The following is a 26,676-nucleotide window of genomic DNA, read 5'->3' on the forward strand; positions in this document are numbered from 1 at the left end:
TTGATGGCTATTGGTACTGGGGCTTCAACCCATCATTTCTAGTGGTAATGTATCTAATGAACTGTCCCTGTGGACTCAGTGCCACTATCTTGTGGTTACCATAGTCAGCAATGAAGATGTGACCATAGCTGTCTGTGCACACTCATGTGGTAACCACAGCTGACCATCACCACTGCCCTCTGTGCCATACTGGTACAGCTGACCACCAGTAGGAGACAGCATACGTACACTTCGCCAGTCTGATATCACAATGTTACCATCCACCCTGTTCGCTGTGATGTACACTGAGTAAAAACAAATACTGAGTGGAATGGTGTTCAAGAGCAGCCCACTAAATGTGAAAAAAGATTTCCTTATTTTGTCACAAACCAACACATAACCTTATTTGTTCGGTGTGATACCAAATGGATCCTCAAGTTTACAGGGACCCTCTGGTGGAGTATTCTGACACATTTGTCACCCGATGATGTTATGTACAGGTGACCAGTCTGTGACACAGCCACGTCTCAAATGGATAAATAAGTCTTTTTCGTCAACAGTAATAATCACGTGCTGCCCAGCTACCCTGTATGACCAGTCCAGTTCTAAATGTGTCAGTTTTATCATTTTGTGTTTTATGAGTGAGGAATTCACACATTCTGCATTTTCTTAAAAGGTGGAGGATCTTGGATTTGTCCACAGGTTAGGTAGAAGTCGAGGAAGTGGTAGTCTAGGACCGTGGAGGCAGAAGTGGAGGTGGTGGCACATTCAGACGTGGAGATTGAGGCAGAGGTGGAGGTGGGGGCACATTCAGACGTGGAGGCTTAGGCAGAGGTGGAGGTGGGGGCACATTCAGACGTGGAGACTGAGGCAGAGGTGGAGGTGGGGGCACATTCAGACGTGGAGACTGAGGCAGAGGTGGAGGTGGTGGCACATTCAGACGTGGAGACTGAGGCAGAGGTGGAGGTGGGGGCACATTCAGACGTGGAGATTGAGGCAGAGGTGGAGGTGGGGGCACATTCAGACGTGGAGGCTGTGGCAGAGGTGGAGGCGCAGGTACATACCGACGTGGAGGCTGAGGCAAAGGTGGGGGCGGAGGTGGTGCTGCCTGCGCGGTCACCTGCCCTAACATAGCTTCCAGTGCAGCAGCAGATATTATACCAGGGCTGTAGGATATCTGTGCTGGTGTGTCTGGAGTTGGTACTGGCATTTTCTCCAGTGCTGTCAGTCTCTCGGTCAGAGCCTTAGTATGAAGCATGATGTCAGAATTAGAGCCATTTGTTACAAGTTCCTGGGCAAATCTGCAGGCACTTTGTAAGGAGGCATGATGAAGTTCGAAGGTGTCCGTGTTTGCTTCCTTCTGCTTTTTACTGATGTTACAAGCAAATTTTACTTCTGAAATCAGTTTTTGCTCTGTAATTTCAACCAGTTTATGGAAAAATTGAGCCTGTTCTTTAATTTTGTTGATGGTATCTTCCGTGTTGACCTCCTCCAATTCATTGGTTCTGTCCTTGACAACTGCTTCTTTAAACATGCCCAGTTTTGTTTCAGCTTTCCTAAGGACAGCTTTAATCTTCTCTCGATTGCTATTTGCAACATCTTCAATGGGTACAATACCATGTCTGTAATGCTCTTTTGGTATACAGTCACCACAAACAACGGCATCATCGTCTTCACAGTAGTATTTCAATTCATTTGTAGGATGCTTCTCACATTTGCTCATCATTTCTGCAGTGGCTTGCGTGACACCATGCACATCATTGTCTTTGATTGGGGATGAGACTTCATGCTGCTGTTGCTGACTGAGAAGATCTTTTGCCTTATGAATAAGATGATTCTTTTTAAGTGCAAATCCTTTTCTTGGAAATTGTATCTCTTCCCTACAAAGGGGACACCAAAATGTCCTGTCCCGAGATACAGTTCGCGTAGCATGGTTACATATACAACCATAGCAAAATGTATGGTAGCAAGGCAGCACACGGGGGTCCTCATACTCTCCCAGACAGATGCTACATGTCAAAAGATTATCTGTGAAAGCTGCTGCCAGCGCCTCGGCCATATTGAACTTTTTAGTGACGTCATATTTACTCCGTAACACTTGTTCCGTGGCCCTTGGCAGAGGTTCACTGATCACCTTTATACATAAGGTAAGGTACATATCACTGAGCATAAAAAGAAAACTAAACAAAACGAAATAGAACGCACTGATAAAACACACAAAAAAAAACTCTAACATAAAACACGTAGTCAACTTACATACTAAATTTAACCCTTATATATTTTATATAATAGGCCCGCGCTAGAGGGAACGTGACATTTGGTCTCTTCTGTCAACACAAGTACCTGTATGATACAGCGAAATCTTACTACAATAAACAGTACTGCGCATAGATATAAGAGAGATCGGTGATATAAATCTAAAGTATACAAATGATCTTTGCATCATATTAGGGTAGGATAAATAATAGCTTTTGTTTGGGAGTCTCTCAAGATACAGGTGATTTTAGAGGCAAAATGAGTTTAAAAGTTCATTTCTGATGAGAAATTTGAGCTAGGAGCCTTCTTTAGGTCGCTAATTTCACTATTTTTGGAAACATATACAAAGCATGTGTACTACATGTCTAACTACAAACAGTTAATGTAGTAACTTTGTGCATGTATATACCTGTATTGAATAGGGTTGGATGAAGAGCAAATCTTTGATAAGTAAGTGTTTTCTACAGCAGGAAATTATGCTAAACACACATGTGCAACTATTTTTTTCACAACTATAATGACGATTTTCAAAAATGGCAAACAATACGCCCTAACAAAAGTTTCAACATCGACAACTAAAGGACATAGTTTGTAATATACATTTTCTTATGTTTTTAGGGTTTTAAATATATTTTGCTCATGTTAACACTGCCATTGTTACATTTTAAATGGAGTTTGGTTACCTTGATGGTTGTCAGTTTACTGTCAACCTTGACAGAAGAGTCAGATCTCGGTTAATCAGAACGAGGAGTGATAAGAGATCGCAAGTTTTGCTGCATGTGAATTATGAGGAAGAATCAGAATTATCTTAACCTCAAGCAACCAAAGAGTGTATGTTTTTAAATTATTAAAAAAAGGTGGATGGAATATTTTTTTCTGCATGTAAGAATCTGTGGAAGCAATCACTATCATGAACTGAAGACCAGCAAAGAAGTTGCCAAGGAAATATGCAACGTCTGGATGTCCGAGAGTATTTCCTCTCTTTGAGAACATTTACAACAGAATAACTGCATATTAGGGCTACATATAAAAATATTGTGCAGGCGTATCGGACTTCAGTGAGCAACCAACTGGACTTCCAGACGGACGCATAACATTTCTTCCTACGCGGTTTTTTCATTTTTTGATGGAAACCTTCAATATTTCTTCTCAAGAAGAAGACGCCCTACTGGGGTCAGGGGTGGGTATTACCCCTTCTGAATCGAGAAACATTTTCTCAGCGATTGATGGCCTTAAGGGCACTATGGAGGCTGTTGCCTCCAATATACATAAAATGGGCGAGGTTTGGGCGACAATGGCAGCCGAAAAGAAACCCGCCAAACGCTCTGCGACGGTCTTTGAAGAAGGAGAGGGAGGAGACGACTCCTCCTGCTCCGATATCGACAGTCCTATGGACCATCAGGACGAAGACGACGTTGCGAGCCTCCTCAATGCCGCGGGAAAAAACCAAAGGCGGCAAAAAGTGACAGTACTACTGTCTTAGAAGATGTAAGCGCATCATTTGAAGATGAGGAGGATACTGGGCCGAATATAAGCGCTAAATTGGCTGACATTGCCAATAAAGCTTTTTCTAAGCCACTGGCGACAGAAAAAGTAAAAAAGAAGAAGGAGTTGTATTTGAGGCCACAGACAAAGTCACAGTGCCTCGGGTTAACAAAGAAATTTGGTGCAGAATGCGCAAACAGAGCTATCTCAAGAAAAGAGATGTGAGATTTTCTTCCATCCAAAGTGCTATCACTAAAAGCACCTTTGCAATGTTATCCGTTGTGGAAAACTTGCTAAGCAAACCCGCCGAGCCTTCGACAGAACAATCCATACGCGCATGTTTAGATGCCGTATTTCTGCTCGGGCATGCGAACACGTCAGTGTCGCTACAAAGGCGGGAATTACTACGGCCCGTGCTTAAAAGCGATCACGCCGGGTCATGCGATGCCAACATACCCGTAACCTCTTTACTATTTGGTGACGACCTGCCAAAATCCGTCAAAGATATACGGGAAATGGACAAGGTGGGCCGGGACGCGGTCCAACCGTACCAGCCAAAAAACTGGAAGAGGCCGGGGTACAACCCTTGGCACGGACAGGGCTACAATTCCCGAGAGGGACACACCCAGGACTGGTTCAACAAACCAGGGCCGAGTGCCGTGAGAAGGGGAAAGAAGTTCAAGAAAGAGTAGAACCCACTATGAAGGTGAGGACTCTAGAAACATTTAAAAGTGAATTTTCACTGTTTATTTTAGATGCCGTTAAAAAGGCTAACTATGATATTCTTACTTTTGAAGGAGGCAGATTACGGTATTTTATAGACGAATGGAGATCTATAACCTCCGACAAAGAAATATTAAGAATAATTAAAGGCATGGAACTAGATTTCCGTTTAATGCCAGTGCAGGCAAGGCCAATAAGGGAGGCAAAATTCAATGCCTCTGAAACCGTAGAAATAGAAAAGGAAATACAGAGATTATTACAAAAGAAAATTATAGTTGAATCTCCAATGGAAATTGGTCAATTTATTTCACCAATTTTTTTGAGAATGAAAAAGAGCGGGAAATACCGACTCATTTGTAATCTAAAAGAGTTAAATGAGTGCATTGATAATCACCATTTTAAAATGGATTCATTGCAAACAAACAATTAAGATGATGACGCCTAACTGCTGGCAATCAAGTATTGATCTCTCTGATGCATATTATTGCATATTTGTCTCTGAAAAATATCAAAAATACTTAAAATTCCAATGGAAATCAAAGTTATACCAGTACAGGGCGTGTCCAATGGGCCTCAATATAAGCCCCAGGGTCTTCACCCGGGTTCTTAAGCCAATTTTCTCTTGCTTAAGGAAAAGCGGGTATCTCTCCGTAGTATATATAGATGACACATATTTACAAGGAGAGAGCACTGAAGCTTGCAACAAAAACGTCAAAGCTACGATCGAAATGCTTACTCAATGTGGCTTTGTCATAAATCCGGAAAAATCGGTGTTTCAAGCTACACAATCTATAGAATTTTTAGGATTTATTCTGAACTCTGTAGATATGACTGTGGCAATATCTGACTCCAAAAGTTGCAAGATAATTGATCTTTGTAATTCTTTCTTGAAGAAAACGTCTCCAACTATAAGAGAATTGTGTACCATTATAGGAAATTTAATTGCGACCTTCCCCGCCGTTCTTAATGGGAAACTTTTCTACAGACAGTTGGAAAATGATAAAATAGCAGCTTTAAAAGATGCCAAAGGAAACTTTGATGCAAAAGTTAATATATCAGATATGGCTGTAAGTGATTTAAGGTGGTGGATTAGTTGCTTAAAAGGCTCAAAAGCACCAGTCACAGTAAGAAACCTCGATCTGAATCTTGAAACAGATTCCAGTACAATGGGGTGGGGTTGTTACTGTCGAGAATTGAACATCAAAACAGGTGGTCAGTGGAAACCTTCAGAGTCTGATCATCATATAAACTTTCTCTAGCTTCAGGCAGCTCAGTTTTCACTTCAGGCACTCTGTAACGATAAGAAAAACATTCACATCAAACTATTGATGGATAACATAACACCACTGCCGTTGCTTACATAAGAGAGCAGGGGGGCAGTAGATCTTTGGAATGTAATGCAATTGCAAGAAATATTTGGATGTGGGCTACCGAAAGATCCTTTTGGCTAAGCGCATCACATATACCGCGTATAGTTAATGTCAAAGCAGATTATGAAAGTAGACATTTCCACTGTGAGAAAGAGTGGATGTTGAATTGCTCTGTCTTTAACAAAGCCCTTGAATTACTACAATTTGTACCAACCATTGATATGTTTGCCACTAGGCTTAATCATCAATTAGACAAATATGTCTCATGAAGACCTGAACCTCAATCTTTTGCTGTTGACACTTTTTCAATCCCATGGGGAAATTTATCAGTTAACTGTTTCCCACCTTTCAGTTTGATGCCGGCAGTACTACAAAAGATGACAATAGAGCAAGTAACAGGGATAGTTGTGTTTCCCAAGTGGCCGACTCAGTCGTATTACACAACAGCGCTGAACATGTTAATTGCGCCACCAATTTATGTTCCCAAGCGGAAAGACCTTCTTCAACTACCGGGAACGAAGGAAATTCACAAAATATGGGACACGTTAAATCTGCTCATATGCCTCTTATCAGGAGATCGTTCGAGGAGCGAAAGATTCCGCAGAATGTTGCCGAGATACTGTTATCCTCTTGGAGGCCAAGCACATCTAAGCAATATGACTGTTATCTTAAACGATGGCACGAGTACTGTAATAGACGGAAATTAATCCGTTTCATACTACCGGTGTATAGCGTCTTTATTCCCCGTTTGTTGCATTGTACCTCGATTTTAAGAACTTTTTTTGAAAAAGGAAAGATGCCAACAATACCACAACTATAACATTTTCAAATTCATTTTCAATCTATCCATTAATTAATTAATCATTAACTATCTTTTTCTAGTTGTGAGGTGAGCTTCTAAGAAGATGTCTCAAAAACTACACTCTGCTGGGATTCTTGCTTAGTGCAATTAGTAGAATCAGTTTAAGTGTCTGACATGTCTCCCCAATCCAGATACAATAACTCCCTAGCTGCCCAAGGAGGCGTATTAAAATAATTTAAATCGAAAATGATGTCAAAGACAGGAAAAAAGAGACTGAAGTGATCTATAGTTTTATTTAAATGAACACAATATAAAAAGATAACAGCTAGTTGATTCATTGAATCGACTGTTCAATTGTTACAGTGCTAAGATGATTACAATGGTGATTGGACTTTATTTCTTTTTTTTTTGGTTGAGGGGGGGGGGATAAATGTTATTCACAGATATTGAAAGATTAAGCCTAGCTTTCTGTTATGCTGTGAATTACTGTTAATTCGTACTTGAGTATATAATTTGGTTATATTTATTAAAGAGACTTCAAATTATGTATCATTTTCAGACTCTACGCGTCAGCAATGAAGTACATGCTGTCAGCATAAGATGCTATATTACATTGTACCCCGTGAAATGTCATAAGTTTGCAATCGATACCTTGATCTTTTCAATGGGGGCAGAAACTGTGAATTTCAAGAACAGTGTACCGATATTTTTAACTAATAATTTCTTAAAATTAGAACATTCCTATTGGATGGTAGGGAAAAAAATAAAAAGCAGGCTACTACAGTGTAATTATATTCTTAGCAGTAAAAGCCATACAGAAATATAATCTTTGTGATTATAAAATTACGTATCTGCAAAATGGATAATTTTGCCCATTGAAAATATTGAGTCATAGGGTGCTTTCCCAGAGATTTAGATCGATCTAAAGATTAAGTTTTAGATCGACCTAACCCCCTTGGGGGTTCAGGCTAAATTGCAGTCAGCCGAGCGTACACCATAGTTAATTACCTCCTTACAGCTTTTAGTAGGCGGGACAGACGCTTAAGCCGGCCAAGCTGACAGTAATCTAGTGAGACTCCCCAGAGGGATAGATCGATCTAAAATCTATGGAAATGGGGTGTTAAACATATGGATCAAATTTCTTCAACCTGCCATGTTACCGTACAGCTAATTATGAAGATCTGTATAACAATGTCTTTGCGTGAATAGCATATTCAGTATAAGTACTGATAGGTCTTAACTTCTCTGCTGCCACCAACTGGCCAGCAGGGTTGATGGCTATTGAAACTGGGGCTTCAACCCATCATTTCTAGTGGTAATGTATCTAATGAACTGTCCCTGTGGACTCAGTGCCACTATCTTGTGGTTACCATAGTCAGCAATGAAGATGTGACCATAGCTGTCTGTGCACACTCATGTGGTAACCACAGCTGACCATCACCACTGCCCTCTGTGCCATTCTGGTACAGCTGACCACCAGTAGGAGACAGCATACGTACACTTCGCCAGTCTGATATCACAATGTTACCATCCACCCTGTTCGCTGTGATGTACACTGAGTAAAAACAAATACTGAGTGGAATGGTGTTCAAGAGCAGCCCACTAAATGTGAAAAAAGATTTCCTTATTTTGTCGCAAACCAACACATAACCTTATTTGTTCGGTGTGATACCAAATGGATCCTCTAGTTTACAGGGACCCTTCAGTGGAGTATTCTGACACATTTGTCACCCGATGATGTTATATACAGGTGACCAGTCTGTGACACAGCCACGTCTAAAATGGATAAATAAGTCTTTTTCGTCAACAGTAATAATCACGTGTTGCCCAGCTACCCTGTATGACCAGTCCAGTTCTAAATGTGTCAGTTTTATCATTTTGTGTTTTATGAGTGAGGAATTCACACATTCTGCATTTTCTTAAAAGGTGGAGGATCTTGGATTTGTCCACAGGTTAGGTAGAAGTTGAGGAAGTGGTAGTCTAGGACCGTGGAGGTAGAGGTGGAGGTGGGGGCACATTCGGACGTGGAGACTGAGGCAGAGGTGGAGGTGGGGGCACATTCGGACGTGGAGATTGAGGCAGAGGTGGAGGTGGGGGCACATTCGGACGTGGAGACTGAGGCAGAGGTGGAGGTGGGGGCACATTCGGACGTGGAGACTGAGGCAGAGGTGGAGGTGGGGGCACATTCGGACGTGGAGACTGAGGCAGAGGTGAGGGTGGGGGCACATTCGGACGTGGAGACTGAGGCAGAGGTGGAGGTGGGGGCACATTCGGACGTGGAGACTGAGGCAGAGGTGGAGGTGGTGGCACATTCAGACGTGGAGACTGAGGCAGAGGTGGAGGTGGGGGCACATTCAGACGTGGAGACTGAGGCAGAGGTGGAGGTGGGGGCACATTCAGACGTGGAGGCTGTGGCAGAGGTGGAGGCGCAGGTACATACCGACGTGGAGGCTGAGGCAAAGGTGGGGGCGGAGGTGTTGCTGCCTGCGCGGTCACCTGCCCTAACATAGCTTCCAGTGCAGCAGCAGATATTATACCAGGGCTGTAGGATATCTGTGCTGGTGTGTCTGGAGTTGGCACTGGCATTTTCTCCATTGCTGTCAGTCTCTCGGTCAGAGCCTTAGTATGAAGCATGATGTCAGAATTAGAGCCATTTGTTACAAGTTCCTGGGCAAATCTGCAGGCACTTTGTAAGGAGGCATGATGAAGTTCGAAGGTGTCCGTGTTTGCTTCCTTCTGCTTTTTACTGATGTTACAAGCAAATTTTACTTCTGATATCAGTTTTTGCTCTGTACTTTCAACCAGTTTATGGATAAATTGAGCCTGTTCTTTAATTTTGTTGATGGTTTCTTCCGTGTTGACCTCCTCCAATTCATTGGTTCTGTCCTTGGCAACTGCTTCTTTAAACATGTCCAGTTTTGTTTCAGTTTTCATAAGGACAGCTTTAATCTTTTCTCGATTGCTATTTGCAACATCTTCAATGGGCACAATACCATGTCTGTAATGCTCTTTTGGTATACAGTCACCACAAACAACGGTATCATCGTCTTCACAGTAGTATTTCAATTCATTTGTAGGATGCTGTTCACATTTGCTCATCATTTCTGCAGTGGCTTGCGTGACACTATGCACATCAGTATCTTTGATTGGGGATGAGACTTCATTCTGCCGTTGCTGACTGAGAAGATCTCTTGCCTTGTGAATAAGATGATTCTTTTTGAGTGCAAGTCCTTTTCTTGGAAATTGTATCTCTTCTCTACAAAGGGGACACAAAAATGTCCTTTTCCGAGTTACAGTTCGCGTAGCATGGTTACATATACAACCATAGCAAAATGTATGGTAGCAAGGCAGCACACGGGGGTCCTCATACTCTCCCAGACAGATGCTACATGTCAAAAGATTATCTGTGAAAGCTGCTGCCAGCGCCTCGGCCATATTGAACTTTTTAGTGACGTCATATTTACTCCGTAACACTTGTTCCGTGGCCCTTGGCAGAGGTTCACTGATCACCTTTATATATAAGGTAAGGTACATATCACTGAGCATAAAAAGAAAACTAAACAAAACGAAATAGAACGCACTGATAAAACACACACAAAAAACTCTAACATAAAACACGTAGTCAACTTACAAACTAAATTTAACCCTTATATATTTTATATAATAGGCCCGCGCTAGAGGGAACGTGACATTTGGTCTCTTCTGTCAACACAAGTACCTGTATGATACTGCGAAATCTTACTACAAAAAACAGTACTGCGCATAGATATAAGAGAGATCGGTGATATAAATCTAAAGTATACAAATGATCTTTGCATCATATTAGGGTAGGATAAATAATAGCTTTTGTTTGGGAGTCTCTCAAGATACAGGTGATTTTAGAGGCAAAATGAGTTTAAAAGTTCATTTCTGATGAGAAATTTGAGCTAGGAGCCTTCTTTAGGTCGCTAATTTCACTATTTTTGGAAAAGTATACAAAGCATGTGTACTACATGTCTACACAAACAGTTAATGTATAGTAACTTTGTGCATGTATATACCTGTATTGAATAGGGTTGGATGAAGAACAAATCTTTGATAAGTAAGTGTTTTCTACAGCAGGAAATTATGCTAAACACACATGTGCAACTATTTTTTTCACAACAAAAATGACGATTTTCAAAAATGGCAGACAATACGCCCTAACAAAAGTTTCAACATCGACAACTAAAGGACATGTAAAGGTTTGTAATATACATTTTCTTATGTTTTTAGGGTTGTAAAATATATTTTGCTCATGTTAACACTGCCATTGTTACATTTTAAATTGAGTTTGGTTACCTTGATGGCTGTCAACCTTGACGGAAGAGTCAGATCTCGGTTAATCAGAACGAGGAGTGATAAAAGATCGCAAGTTTTGCTGCATGTGAATTATGAGGAAGAATCAGAATTATCTTAACCTCAAGCAACCAAAGAGTGTATGTCTTTAAGTTATTAAAAAAAGGAGGAGGAATATTTTTTTTGCATGAAAGAACCTGTGGAAGCAATCACTATCATGAACTGAAGACCAGCAAAGATGTTGCCAAGGAAATGTGCAATGTCTGGATGTCCGAGAATATTTCCTCTCTTTTAGAACATTTACAACAGAATAACTGCATATTAGGGCTACATATAAAAATATTGTGCAGGCGTATCGGACTTCAGTGGAAATATTTGGATGTGGGCTACCGAAAGATCCATTTGCCTAAGCGCATCACATATACCGGGTATAGTTAATGTCAAAGCAGATTATGAAAGCAGACATTTCCACTGTGAGAAAGAGTGGATGTTGAATTGCTCTGTCTTTAACAAAGCCCTTGGATTACTACAATTTGTACCAACCATTGATATGTTTGCCACTAGGCTTAATCATCAATTAGACAAATATGTCTCATGGAGACATGAGCCTCAATCTTTTGCTGTTGACGCTTTTTCAATCCCATGGGGAAATTTATCAGTTTACTGTTTCCCACCTTTCAGTTTGATACCGGCAGTTCTACAAAAGATGACATTAGAGCAAGTAACAGGGATAGTTGTGTTTCCCAACTGGCCGACTCAGTCGTATCACACAACAGCGCTGAACATGTTAATTGCGCCACCAATTTATGTTCCCAAGCTGAAAGACCTTCTTCAACTACCGGGAACGAAGGAAATTCACAAAATATGGGACAAGTTAAATCTGCTCATATGCCTCTTATTAGGAGATCGTTCGAGGAGCGAAAGATTCCGCAGAATGTTGCCGAGATACTGTTATCCTCTTGGAGGCCAAGCACATCTAAGCAATATGACTGTTATCTTAAACGATGGCACGAGTACTGTAATAGACGGAAATTAATCCGTTTCATACTACCGGTATATAGCGTCTTTATGCCCCATTTGTTGCATTGTACCTCGATTTTAAGAACTTTTTTTGAAAAAGGAAAGATGCCAACAATACCACAACTATAACATTTTCAAATTCATTTTTAATCTATCCATTAATTCATTAATCATTAACTATCTTTTTCTAGTTGTGAGGTGAGCTTCTAAGAAGATGTCTCAAAAACTACACTCTGCTGGGATTCTTGCTAAGTGCAATTAGTAGAATCAATTTAAGTGTCTGACATGTCTCCCCAATCCAGATACAATAACTCCCTAGCTGCCCAAGGAGGCGTATTAAAATAATTTAAATCGAAAATGATGTCAAAGACAGGAAAAAAGAGACTGAAGTGATCTATAGTTTTATTTAAATGAACACAATATAAAAAGATAACAGCTAGTTGATTCATTGAATCGACTGTTCAATTGTTACAGTGCTAAGATGATTACAATGGTGATTGGACTTTATTTCTTTTTCTAGTTGGGGGGGGGGGGGGGTAAATGTTACTGTGGATTACTGTTAATTCGTACTTGAGTATATAATTTGCTTATATTTATTAAAGAGACCTCAAATTATGTATCATTTTCAGACTCTACGCTTCAGCAATGAAGTACATGCTGTCATCAAAAGATGCTATATTACATTGTACCCCGTGAAATATCATAAGTTTGCAATCGATAGCTCGATCTTTTCAATGGGGGCAGAAACTGTGAATTTCAAGAACAGTGTACCGATATTTTTAACTAATAATTTCTTAAAATTAGAACATTCCTATTGGATGGTAGGGAAAAAAAATAAAAAGCAGGCTACTACAGTGTATATAATTATATTCTTAGCAGTAAAAGCCATACAGAAATATAATCTTTGTGATTATAAAATAACGTATCTGCAAAATGGATAATTTTGCCCATTGAAAATATTGAGTCATAGGGTGCTTTCCCAGAGATTTAGATCGATCTAAAGATTAAGTTTTAGATCGACCTAACTCCCTGGGGGTTCAGGCTAAATTGCAGTCAGCCGAGCGGACACCATAGTTAATTACCCCCTTACAGCTTTTAGTAGGCGGGACAGACGCTTAAGCCGGCCAAGCTGACAGTAATCTAGTGAGACTCCCCACAGGGATAGATCGATCTAAAATCTATGGAAATGGAGTGTTAAACATATGGATCAAATTTCTTCAACCTGCCATGTTACCGTACAGCTAATTATGAAGATCTGTATAACAATGTCTTTGCGTGAATAGCATATTCAGTATAAGTACTGATAGGTCTTAACTTCTCTGCTGCCACCAACTGGCCAGCAGGGTTGATGGCTATTGGTACTGGGGCTTCAACCCATCATTTCTAGTGGTAATGTATCTAATGAACTGTCCCTGTGGACTCAGTGCCACTATCTTGTGGTTACCATAGTCAGCAATGAAGATGTGACCATAGCTGTCTGTGCACACTCATGTGGTAACCACAGCTGACCATCACCACTGCTCTCTGTGCCATACTGGTACAGCTGACCACCAGTAGGAGACAGCATACGTACACTTCGCCAGTCTGATATCACAATGTTACCATCCACCCTGTTCGCTGTGATGTACACTGAGTAAAAACAAATACTGAGTGGAATGGTGTTCAAGAGCAGCCCACTAAATGTGAAAAAAGATTTCCTTATTTTGTCGCAAACTAACACATAACCTTATTTGTTCGGTGTGATACCAAATGGATCCTCAAGTTTACAGGGACCCTCCGGTGGAGTATTCTGACACATTTGTCACCCGATGATGTTATATACAGGTGACCAGTCTGTGACACAGCCACGTCTCAAATGGATAAATAAGTCTTTTTCGTCAACAGTAATCACGTGTTGCCCAGCTACCCTGTATGACCAGTCCAGTTCTAAATGTGTCAGTTTTATTATTTTGTGTTTTAGGAGTGAGGAATTCACACATTCTGCATTTTCTTAAAAGGTGGAGGATCTTGGATTTGTCCACAGGTTAGGTAGAAGTCGAGGAAGTGGTAGTCTAGGACCGTGGAGGCAAAGGTGGAGGTGGGGGCACATTCAGACGTGGAGATTGAGGCAGAGGTGGAGGTGGGGGCACATTCAGACGTGGAGGCTTAGGCAGAGGTGGAGGTGGGGGCACATTCAGACGTGGAGATTGAGGCAGAGGTGGAGGTACATTCAGACGTGGAGGCTTAGGCAGAGGTGGAGGTGGTGGCACATTCAGACGTGGAGACTGAGGCAGAGGTGGAGGTGGGGGCACATTCAGACGTGGAGGCTGAGGCAGAGGTGGGGGCACATTCAGACGTGGAGATTGAGGCAGAGGTGGAGGTGGGGGCACATTCAGACGTGGAGATTGAAGCAGAGGTGGAGGTGGGGGCACATTCAGACGTGGAGATTGAGGCAGAGGTGGAGGTGGGGGCACATTCAGACGTGGAGATTGAAGCAGAGGTGGAGGTGGGGGCACATTCAGACGTGGAGACTGAGGCAGAGGTGGAGGTGGTGGCACATTCAGACGTGGAGACTGAGGCAGAGGTGGAGGTGGGGGCACATTCAGACGTGGAGATTGAGGCAGAGGTGGAGGTGGGGGCACATTCAGACGTGGAGGCTGAGGCAGAGGTGGAGGCGCAGGTACATACCGACGTGGAGGCTGAGGCAAAGGTGGGGGCGGAGGTGTTGCTGCCTGCGCGGTCACCTGCCCTAACATAGCTTCCAGTGCAGCAGCAGATATTATACCAGGGCTGTAGGATATCTGTGCTGGTGTGTCTGGAGTTGGCACTGGCATTTTCTCCATTGCTGTCAGTCTCTCGGTCAGAGCCTTAGTATGAAGCATGATGTCAGAATTAGAGCCATTTGTTACAAGTTCCTGGGCAAATCTGCAGGCACTTTGTAAGGAGGCATGATGAAGTTCGAAGGTGTCCGTGTTTGCTTCCTTCTGCTTTTTACTGATGTTACAAGCAAATTTTACTTCTGATATCAGTTTTTGCTCTGTACTTTCAACCAGTTTATGGATAAATTGAGCCTGTTCTTTAATTTTGTTGATGGTTTCTTCCGTGTTGACCTCCTCCAATTCATTGGTTCTGTCCTTGGCAACTGCTTCTTTAAACATGTCCAGTTTTGTTTCAGTTTTCATAAGGACAGCTTTAATCTTTTCTCGATTGCTATTTGCAACATCTTCAATGGGCACAATACCATGTCTGTAATGCTCTTTTGGTATACAGTCACCACAAACAACGGTATCATCGTCTTCACAGTAGTATTTCAATTCATTTGTAGGATGCTGTTCACATTTGCTCATCATTTCTGCAGTGGCTTGCGTGACACTATGCACATCAGTATCTTTGATTGGGGATGAGACTTCATTCTGCCGTTGCTGACTGAGAAGATCTCTTGCCTTGTGAATAAGATGATTCTTTTTGAGTGCAAGTCCTTTTCTTGGAAATTGTATCTCTTCTCTACAAAGGGGACACAAAAATGTCCTTTTCCGAGTTACAGTTCGCGTAGCATGGTTACATATACAACCATAGCAAAATGTATGGTAGCAAGGCAGCACACGGGGGTCCTCATACTCTCCCAGACAGATGCTACATGTCAAAAGATTATCTGTGAAAGCTGCTGCCAGCGCCTCGGCCATATTGAACTTTTTAGTGACGTCATATTTACTCCGTAACACTTGTTCCGTGGCCCTTGGCAGAGGTTCACTGATCACCTTTATATATAAGGTAAGGTACATATCACTGAGCATAAAAAGAAAACTAAACAAAACGAAATAGAACGCACTGATAAAACACACACAAAAAACTCTAACATAAAACACGTAGTCAACTTACAAACTAAATTTAACCCTTATATATTTTATATAATAGGCCCGCGCTAGAGGGAACGTGACATTTGGTCTCTTCTGTCAACACAAGTACCGTATAGCTAAAAAAAAACACGACTATTGGTACGCGTATGATCGATAACTGATTTAATTCTCGTAAGATTACCATCCGCCCCCTTCCTTATGAATAGGTATTACTTTATTAATACAATGCAACCGTCGTGTAGCCGCATGTTAGAAGACAATGTTTGATTACGCACAGCAGTAGGAGGCCGCTACCCCTTCCCAGCAAGGAGTCAACACAGCAGCGCGTAACCCGGGGTTAATTAGGGGTTATTAGCTGTCCACTTATGATCGGTATTGTTCGTCTTGATTGCAGCACACTTCCTACTCACTATTGGTTCGACCGCCTCTTCTTTAAATGCTCTCTCAAACCTTTCCTCAGTCAGCCGAGAATGGAAACACGTTTATCTGCCGATAAACTACGTCGTTGATGTATTATTCGGCATCATTCTACAGTGGGTCATAAGGCTCTATCTATCATTTTTTTCGTCTCGCATTTTACCAGATTAAGCTGACGCTCGAAAACTAAATTTAATGAATAATTTTCTCACGTGCACCGTATCCAGCTAATTTTACGACAATAACTACCACGGCACCTCCGCCATTTGCAATTGTAGACGAACCACGTGTTTCCAACTGATAGGCCAATACAACTATGCCAGACCCATTGTACGAGAAAAGACGTTTATATTTAATGAATTAAAAAACATTTGAGGATTGCGATTTTCTATTGATATACTATCGATGGTATCCCTGTATTAAATCATCCACTGCTACCCCCTCTTTTGTAGTGTAGCATGACTCGTATCACAAGATGGCCTTAGAAATGAAGTAAGACAGGCCTACACTCTGATAGTTTTTAGTCTATTATTAACCCTAATGTCGTTGCTTGTCATTCATTCTAGAACTCTCTGAGCCATCGCAAAATTATTTGCCAGGACATTTAAAGGCTACTTCTTAACGGATTTTTTTTTATTTGCACTGCGTCCAAAATGTTCGAGGACGTCTCTGTCGTTATCGCCGTTTCTCGGACGCAGTCCCAGACAAAGGATCGGAAAGTTTCTAAATAAAAGAACTTATAAATGCTGCCACTAGCCATCCTTATTGTTCCTAAGTAAAGAGAGGCGATAATGATCTTTTCTTTCTTCTAGCTTAGTCTGTCGACTAAAATGAACAAGGTTATGCCTACAATGCAACCACCTATTATTACGACCATTAATGAGGTTCTTTGCTACACTCCCTTTCTTCATGATCGCGAAACCAGTGGGGTGCTGTGTTTTAAATATATAAAAAAGGGTCTCGCGAGGTGAAGCTATAATAATGAAATAAAAAAATCCAATGAATAGGCATATCTAATAAACCATGAAGCACGTAGTCTAGGCCTCTTCTTTGACCGACATCACATTTTTACATTCTTTGTTTTAATAAGAGGACGAACGTGGTCTAATTTGTCTTTTGGTGGTGTGTGATTTTGCTCGAAGTAGCGGAGTCAAGTAAATCGGTGATTTACCGTTGGTAAGAGTAGCGATCATCGCTCCTGCGTCCTCATAGATTACTTTCTAATCACCCGTAATTAACGCAGTCAGGAATAAGCGCTCAAATAGGGGTTTTTGTATCAGGGAAAATTTTAGTATTAATCTTATGTTATTATGTATCTGTATTATGTAATCATGTAACTCATTTTCCCAAGGCAACCACCAATTATGACGACCATTAATGAAGTTCTCTGCTACACTCTCTCCTCATGATCACTTGCTCGATCGTGAAACCCTGGAGGTGTTGTAGGGCCTATATATATTTGGGGTAGTTTACTATAGCATGCTACACTCTCCTCATGATCAGCTGCTCGATCGTGAAATCTGGAGTGAAACCCATGGTTTATCTAACAATGGTTTAAATAAATAAAAAGGGTGTCACGGAGGTGAAGCTGCTTAACTCATAAGAATAACGAACGAAAAAATACGATGAACATTTAATAAACCACGAAGCACGTATGTTTTGACCGTTATCGCCTTTTTTACATAAGATGTCTCAACAAGAAGGCAGATGTAGTCCAATTTGTCTTTTGTTGGTGATTCTGCTTCAGGTGGCTGAGATTAGTTGATCGGTGATGCACCGTTGGTAAGAGTAGCAATCATCACTCCTGCGTTCTAACGGATTACTTTCCAACCCCCCATAATTAACGCAGCCAGGAATAGGCGCTGAAATAGGGGGTATTAAATCAGGAATTAATTTTTGTAATTATGTATCCGTAAAATAAGAATCGTAACATTATCACGTATTTTTCCTGATGGAAAATATCATAATTTATGCACACTGATCGAATTATAAAGAAAATCTCCAGATGTAAACAAAGGTCAGTCAAGTATCACTCATCCCAGGCTGCAGGGCAGATATAGACAGAGAGAATTGAATGAAGCGCCAGTGATCTGGCAACCCTACAAATTTGTCATAATGATTCATGGGCAAACAATAGAAGCATGAAATTAACACCTTTTACAGTGTGAATGACGACACCTTATGAGGCTTTTGTTTCTTCCCCTGGGTTGGTATTACAAAGTAAGTATGTTGACGTAAGTGTGTTGACTTTTGCATGTTCAAAGGAACAATGGAAATGTCATTTCAAAACAAAGAGCCACATTTCCCTACTTAGGTGGCCAAAATATTGTCAATGAAACGCAAAAAAGACAAAATCACCAGCTGTTACTGATTGAGTCTAACTCAAATGCAAAAAGGTACGCACAGCGACAAAGCGCTATTGTAAACAATGACCCGACGATGAGATCAATAAGATGTATTAAATGACTATTTGTACTACAAAACTGTACCCCTGCCCCTACTTGTATATTATTACACACACAAGGCCACCCTATACCAGAGTTACAGATTGATTTTTCAGTACACAGTCTCTTGCACTGAAGAAAAATACTCATAATTAATTTGCGGCCCTAGTAGAGGGTCTTCTCTCGCTTTCTCTCAAATCAAAATAAACTAGCAAACATGAAAATTGGCAAAATGTATTAGAATGTAGTGTTGCGAACCCTTTAAACAAGGTGAATGGTAATATGCACGTTTAGACAAATTTTAATTTTAATTTCAATTAAATTTAATTTTAATTAAAATTTATATTACCAAAATTAGTAAATGTCGTTTGCGTCATGTATCAATATTTTTGCGCATAATAGTACCTACGTTATAAACATTCAGCAAAGATATTTGGAAGGCCGCTCTTTTGTTGTTTATATCAAAGGAAAACTATCTGATACCCATCGTATCAATCATTATACCATGATAAAGCACAGGCTTCAAACAACTGCGCATGTGCGAAAAGTGCGCTGTTTGAAATAAACAAGTTGGTGAAATTGACAAAGACCGTCTGGTTGATTTTATTTCATTACCTCTCTGGTGTCTTTTTGAAAATTTATATTAGAAATGTTCTATTGATTTTATGTTGTAAAAAGTAAATCCGTCGGAATTCCTTAGAAAAACATTTATTTTACCTTCATTTTAAGGGGATTCCCCTTGTATTTATAGTGTTATATGTGGCCCCAATGGGGATTTTCACACCTCCCCTACTCTTGATTAATAAAATTCTTCACCTGGAGGATTGTAAATTACATTGCAAAATACATTGAAAATCGTAGGAAGGTTAATTGCAGATAATGCTGCGAGGATATTCTTAACAGTGGGGGAACTCGGCCAATATAAAATTTTTAACTTCGTTTTACGATTTTGGAGCGCCTGTTCTAATTTTTGAAAGCGAGGCAATGGAACCAAACAATGCGATACAATTTGTAATCTCGTAAAAATTGCTATTTTTATATAAAGGTTATAGCATGGAGTACATCGAAATGCGACTTGTTTATTATTATGATCTTAAATAATAATTAATATAAAACAAACGATATAATACGTTCTTAACGTTAGCCTATTTATTAGCTTAATTGATTTTTTTTCGTATTTGGAGATTAAAAACACAAAAGTTGTCTGGTTTCATATCGAGGCACTGCGTTTCGTTCGTGTGCTCCATGATAAGAGATTAGCATACTAATTTATGTCCCCAGTAATAATAACTTTAACAATAACAACAAACCTTCCTACTGTGCTTTCCGTTGCAAAAACAATTAGCCACGACTGTTTTATATATTAATAGATATTTATAATAATGACAATTTCAAAATCTTCAAAAGTACCAACAGGGACACGAACTCCCGTCGGGTAGGTTGCAGACGACTCAACGACGTTAACCGTTGTTCCACCAATTCTATTGTTCACGCATGTAGATATCGACAGCTCTGTATTGCTGCGCATGCCGAAGCTTTGCGGAAATTGCCGAAGGCTAGGAAAATTCTTCAAAATATACTTTTATTACATTTAATCAAATCCAGACATCTCCCACTGCCCTGAGGTATGGCTAAAGGCTTTCAGTTGTCATCAGACTTTGTAATTTGGGAGAAAAAAGTGAAACAGTAACTTCTGGTGATGAATAATAGGTAATAGTGCTGCAAGGTGTTGTTTTTTATCCCTGATGTACGAGTAGCTTTTTCTACAGTTTCTATAATTCTCTTAACGTATGAAAATATGCAGGTTTTCTGATATAATAAGACTTTGATAAAATCAAAACCAATAATACTTTTAAAGTCGAGAGTCGGGATAAATATCGGCAAGGTGGAGATATGTCCCGCCGGCGCTTCCGCAACAGCAAGACTGAAGGACGCAAGTTACAAAGCAAAACATGTTTAGTCAAGTTAAAGACTTAATTACCGGTTTAACTTCGGCGGCAGTGCCTACTGCTGTGAGCAACATGCGCTGTCCATCGTAATCCCCCTATCATTAACACTGTCGGGGACGTGCGCATTAGCGCGTCTGATGTAGACAGCGTGTGCTATTAAAGTGACCGGGGACTTATTAGCTATAGTGTACCTGTATGATACTGCGAAATCTTACTACAAAAAACAGTACTGCGCATAGATATAAGAGAGATCGGTGATATAAATCTAAAGTATACAAATGATCTTTGCATCATATTAGGGTAGGATAAATAATAGCTTTTGTTTGGGAGTCTCTCAAGATACAGGTGATTTTAGAGGCAAAATGAGTTTAAAAGTTCATTTCTGATGAGAAATTTGAGCTAGGAGCCTTCTTTAGGTCGCTAATTTCACTATTTTTGGAAACGTATACAAAGCATGTGTACTACATGTCTACACAAACAGTTAATGTATAGTAACTTTGTGCATGTATATACCTGTATTGAATAGGGTTGGATGAAGAACAAATCTTTGATAAGTAAGTGTTTTCTACAGCAGGAAATTATGCTAAACACACATGTGCAACTATTTTTTTCACAACAAAAATGACGATTTTCAAAAATGGCAGACAATACGCCCTAACAAAAGTTTCAACATCGACAACTAAAGGACATGTAAAGGTTTGTAATATACATTTTCTTATGTTTTTAGGGTTGTAAAATATATTTTGCTCATGTTAACACTGCCATTGTTACATTTTAAATTGAGTTTGGTTACCTTGATGGTTGTCAACCTTGACGGAAGAGTCAGATCTCGGTTAATCAGAACGAGGAGTGATAAAAGATCGCAAGTTTTGCTGCATGTGAATTATGAGGAAGAATCAGAATTATCTTAACCTCAAGCAACCAAAGAGTGTATGTCTTTAAATTATTAAAAAAAGGAGGAGGAATATTTTTTTTGCATGAAAGAACCTGTGGAAGCAATCACTATCATGAACTGAAGACCAGCAAAGAAGTTGCCAAGGAAATGTGCAATGTCTGGATGTCCGAGAATATTTCCTCTCTTTTAGAACATTTACAACAGAATAACTGCATATTAGGGCTACATATAAAAATATTGTGCAGGCGTATCGGACTTCAGTGGAAATATTTGGATGTGGGCTACCGAAAGATCCATTTGCCTAAGCGCATCACATATACCGGGTATAGTTAATGTCAAAGCAGATTATGAAAGCAGACATTTCCACTGTGAGAAAGAGTGGATGTTGAATTGCTCTGTCTTTAACAAAGCCCTTGGATTACTACAATTTGTACCAACCATTGATATGTTTGCCACTAGGCTTAATCATCAATTAGACAAATATGTCTCATGGAGACATGAGCCTCAATCTTTTGCTGTTGACGCTTTTTCAATCCCATGGGGAAATTTATCAGTTTACTGTTTCCCACCTTTCAGTTTGATACCGGCAGTACTACAAAAGATGACATTAGAGCAAGTAACAGGGATAGTTGTGTTTCCCAACTGGCCGACTCAGTCGTATCACACAACAGCGCTGAACATGTTAATTGCGCCACCAATTTATGTTCCCAAGCTGAAAGACCTTCTTCAACTACCGGGAACGAAGGAAATTCACAAAATATGGGACAAGTTAAATCTGCTCATATGCCTCTTATTAGGAGATCGTTCGAGGAGCGAAAGATTCCGCAGAATGTTGCCGAGATACTGTTATCCTCTTGGAGGCCAAGCACATCTAAGCAATATGACTGTTATCTTAAACGATGGCACGAGTACTGTAATAGACGGAAATTAATCCGTTTCATACTACCGGTATATAGCGTCTTTATGCCCCATTTGTTGCATTGTACCTCGATTTTAAGAACTTTTTTTGAAAAAGGAAAGATGCCAACAATACCACAACTATAACATTTTCAAATTCATTTTTAATCTATCCATTAATTCATTAATCATTAACTATCTTTTTCTAGTTGTGAGGTGAGCTTCTAAGAAGATGTCTCAAAAACTACACTCTGCTGGGATTCTTGCTAAGTGCAATTAGTAGAATCAATTTAAGTGTCTGACATGTCTCCCCAATCCAGATACAATAACTCCCTAGCTGCCCAAGGAGGCGTATTAAAATAATTTAAATCGAAAATGATGTCAAAGACAGGAAAAAAGAGACTGAAGTGATCTATAGTTTTATTTAAATGAACACAATATAAAAAGATAACAGCTAGTTGATTCATTGAATCGACTGTTCAATTGTTACAGTGCTAAGATGATTACAATGGTGATTGGACTTTATTTCTTTTTTTAGTTGGAGGGGGGGGTAAATGTTACTGTGGATTACTGTTAATTCGTACTTGAGTATATAATTTGCTTATATTTATTAAAGAGACATCAAATTATGTATCATTTTCAGACTCTACGCGTCAGCAATGAAGTACATGCTGTCATCAAAAGATGCTATATTACATTGTACCCCGTGAAATATCATAAGTTTGCAATCGATAGCTCGATCTTTTCAATGGGGGCAGAAACTGTGAATTTCAAGAACAGTGTACCGATATTTTTAACTAATAATTTCTTAAAATTAGAACATTCCTATTGGATGGTAGGGAAAAAAAATAAAAAGCAGGCTACTACAGTGTATATAATTATATTCTTAGCAGTAAAAGCCATACAGAAATATAATCTTTGTGATTATAAAATAACGTATCTGCAAAATGGATAATTTTGCCCATTGAAAATATTGAGTCATAGGGTGTTTTCCCAGAGATTTAGATCGATCTAAAGATTAAGTTTTAGATCGACCTAACTCCCTGGGGGTTCAGGCTAAATTGCAGTCAGCCGAGCGGACACCATAGTTAATTTCCCCCTTACAGCTTTTAGTAGGCGGGACAGACGCTTAAGCCGGCCAAGCTGACAGTAATCTAGTGAGACTCCCCACAGGGATAGATCGATCTAAAATCTATGGAAATGGAGTGTTAAACATATGGATCAAATTTCTTCAACCTGCCATGTTACCGTACAGCTAATTATGAAGATCTGTATAACAATGTCTTTGCGTGAATAGCATATTCAGTATAAGTACTGATAGGTCTTAACTTCTCTGCTGCCACCAACTGGCCAGCAGGGTTGATGGCTATTGGTACTGGGGCTTCAACCCATCATTTCTAGTGGTAATGTATCTAATGAACTGTCCCTGTGGACTCAGTGCCACTATCTTGTGGTTACCATAGTCAGCAATGAAGATGTGACCATAGCTGTCTGTGCACACTCATGTGGTAACCACAGCTGACCATCACCACTGCCCTCTGTGCCATACTGGTACAGCTGACCACCAGTAGGAGACAGCATACGTACACTTCGCCAGTCTGATATCACAATGTTACCATCCACCCTGTTCGCTGTGATGTACACTGAGTAAAAACAAATACTGAGTGGAATGGTGTTCAAGAGCAGCCCACTAAATGTGAAAAAAGATTTCCTTATTTTGTCGCAAACCAACACATAACCTTATTTGTTCAGTGTGATACCAAATGGATCCTCAAGTTTACCGGGACCCTCCGGTGGAGTATTCTGACACATTTGTCACCCGATGATGTTATGTACAGGTGACCAGTCTGTGACACAGCCACGTCTCAAATGGATAAATAAGTCTTTTTCGTCAACAGTAATCACGTGTTGCCCAGCTACCCTGTATGACCAGTCCAGTTCTAAATGTGTCAGTTTTATCATTTTGTGTTTTAGGAGTGAGGAATTCACACATTCTGCATTTTCTTAAAAGGTGGAGGATCTTGGATTTGTCCACAGGTTAGGTAGAAGTCGAAGAAGTGGTAGTCTAGGACCGTGGAGGCAGAGGTGGAGGTGGGGGCACATTCAGACGTGGAGGCTGAGGCAGAGGTGGGGGCACATTCAGACGTGGAGATTGAGGCAGAGGTGGAGGTGGGGGCACATTCAGACGTGGAGATTGAAGCAGAGGTGGAGGTGGGGGCACATTCAGACGTGGAGACTGAGGCAGAGGTGGAGGTGGGGGCACATTCAGACGTGGAGGCTGAGGCAGAGGTGGAGGTGGGGGCACATTCAGACGTGGAGATTGAGGCAGAGGTGGAGGTGGGGGCACATTCAGACGTGGAGATTGAAGCAGAGGTGGAGGTGGGGGCACATTCAGACGTGGAGATTGAAGCAGAGGTGGAGGTGGGGGCACATTCAGACGTGGAGGCTGAGGCAGAGGTGGAGGTGGGGGCACATTCAGACGTGGAGATTGAAGCAGAGGTGGAGGTGGGGGCACATTCAGACGTGGAGATTGAAGCAGAGGTGGAGGTGGGGGCACATTCAGACGTGGAGATTGAGGCAGAGGTGGAGGTGGGGGCACATTCAGACGTGGAGACTGAGGCAGAGGTGGAGGTGGGGGCACATTCAGACGTGGAGGCTGAGGTAGAGGTAGAGGTGGAGGTGGGGGCACATTCAGACGTGGAGGGTGAGGCAGAGGTGGAGGTGGTGGCACATTCAGACGTGGAGGGTGAGGCAGAGGTGGAGGTGGGGGCACATTCAGACGTGGAGACTGAGGCAGAGGTGGAGGTGGGGGCACATTCAGACGTGGAGACTGAGGCAGAGGTGGAGGTGGGGGCACATTCAGACGTGGAGGCTGAGGTAGAGGTAGAGGTGGAGGTGGGGGCACATTCAGACGTGGAGGGTGAGGCAGAGGTGGAGGTGGTGGCACATTCAGACGTGGAGGGTGAGGCAGAGGTGGAGGTGGGGGCACATTCAGACGTGGAGACTGAGGCAGAGGTGGAGGTGGGGGCACATTCAGACGTGGAGACTGAGGCAGAGGTGGAGGTGGGGGCACATTCAGACGTGGAGGCTGTGGCAGAGGTGGAGGCGCAGGTACATACCGACGTGGAGGCTGAGGCAAAGGTGGGGGCGGAGGTGTTGCTGCCTGCGCGGTCACCTGCCCTAACATAGCTTCCAGTGCAGCAGCAGATATTATACCAGGGCTGTAGGATATCTGTGCTGGTGTGTCTGGAGTTGGTACTGGCATTTTCTCCAGTGCTGTCAGTCTCTCGGTCAGAGCCTTAGTATGAAGCATGATGTCAGAATTAGAGCCATTTGTTACAAGTTCCTGGGCAAATCTGCAGGCACTTTGTAAGGAGGCATGATGAAGTTCGAAGGTGTCCGTGTTTGCTTCCTTCTGCTTTTTACTGATGTTACAAGCAAATTTTACTTCTGAAATCAGTTTTTGCTCTGTAATTTCAACCAGTTTATGGAAAAATTGAGCCTGTTCTTTAATTTTGTTGATGGTATCTTCCGTGTTGACCTCCTCCAATTCATTGGTTCTGTCCTTGACAACTGCTTCTTTAAACATGCCCAGTTTTGTTTCAGCTTTCCTAAGGACAGCTTTAATCTTCTCTCGATTGCTATTTGCAACATCTTCAATGGGTACAATACCATGTCTGTAATGCTCTTTTGGTATACAGTCACCACAAACAACGGCATCATCGTCTTCACAGTAGTATTTCAATTCATTTGTAGGATGCTTCTCACATTTGCTCATCATTTCTGCAGTGGCTTGCGTCACTCCATGTACATCAGTGCCTTTGATTGGGGATAAGACTATATGCTGCTGTAGTTGACTGAGAATATCTTTTGCCTTTTGAATAAGATGATTCTTTTTAAGTGATAGTCCTTCTCTTGGAAATTGTATCTCTTCTGTACAAAGGGGACACGAAAATGTCCTGTTTCGAGATCGCGTAGCATATTCCCATATACAACCATAGCAAAATGTATGGTAGCAAGGCAGCACACGGGGGTCTTCATACTCTCCCAGACAGATGCTACATGTCAAAAGATTATCTGTGAAAGCTGCTGCCAGCGCCTCGGCCATACTGACGATGTAAAACACAAGGCAAGTTTTTTAAGTGAATAGTTCAATAGTCAAATGTAAGGCAACTCGTCTGAAGCACTCTTTATAGTGTGGAAGCAGATGATCAGGTGATGGTGACCTTGAAATTATTCGTGGAAACTGTACTATGTCAATAGTGATAACGTGCACTATATTTGAT

The 26,676-nt window shown here is 41.1% G+C and overlaps 2 protein-coding genes across 2 annotated transcripts; both read right to left on the minus strand.

The window, feature by feature from the left end:
* Positions 1 to 709: 709 nt before the first annotated feature.
* Positions 710 to 2,045, minus strand: LOC147760161 (tripartite motif-containing protein 3-like). Its single transcript, XM_086994062.1, has one exon. The coding sequence runs from the start codon at positions 2,036 to 2,038 to the stop codon at positions 710 to 712; it is 1,329 nt and encodes a 442-aa protein (XP_086850188.1). The 5' UTR covers positions 2,039 to 2,045.
* A 4,982-nt stretch (positions 2,046 to 7,027) lies between these two features.
* LOC147760162 (tripartite motif-containing protein 3-like) lies at positions 7,028 to 10,050 on the minus strand. Its single transcript, XM_086994063.1, has one exon. The coding sequence runs from the start codon at positions 10,048 to 10,050 to the stop codon at positions 8,596 to 8,598; it is 1,455 nt and encodes a 484-aa protein (XP_086850189.1). The 3' UTR covers positions 7,028 to 8,595.
* Positions 10,051 to 26,676: the final 16,626 nt, after the last annotated feature.

Source organism: Lingula anatina, chromosome 8 (genome assembly GCF_051362555.1).
Source record: "Lingula anatina isolate TDL-2025a chromosome 8, LinAna3.0, whole genome shotgun sequence".
NCBI classification, from domain to species: Eukaryota; Metazoa; Brachiopoda; class Lingulata; order Lingulida; family Lingulidae; genus Lingula; species Lingula anatina.

Excerpts from the sequence above, each read along its gene's own strand:
- LOC147760161 (XM_086994062.1), bottom strand. The coding sequence starts at position 2,038 with ATGGCCGAGGCGCTGGCAGCAGCTTTCACAGATAATCTTTTGACATGT.
- LOC147760162 (XM_086994063.1), bottom strand. The coding sequence starts at position 10,050 with ATGGCCGAGGCGCTGGCAGCAGCTTTCACAGATAATCTTTTGACATGT.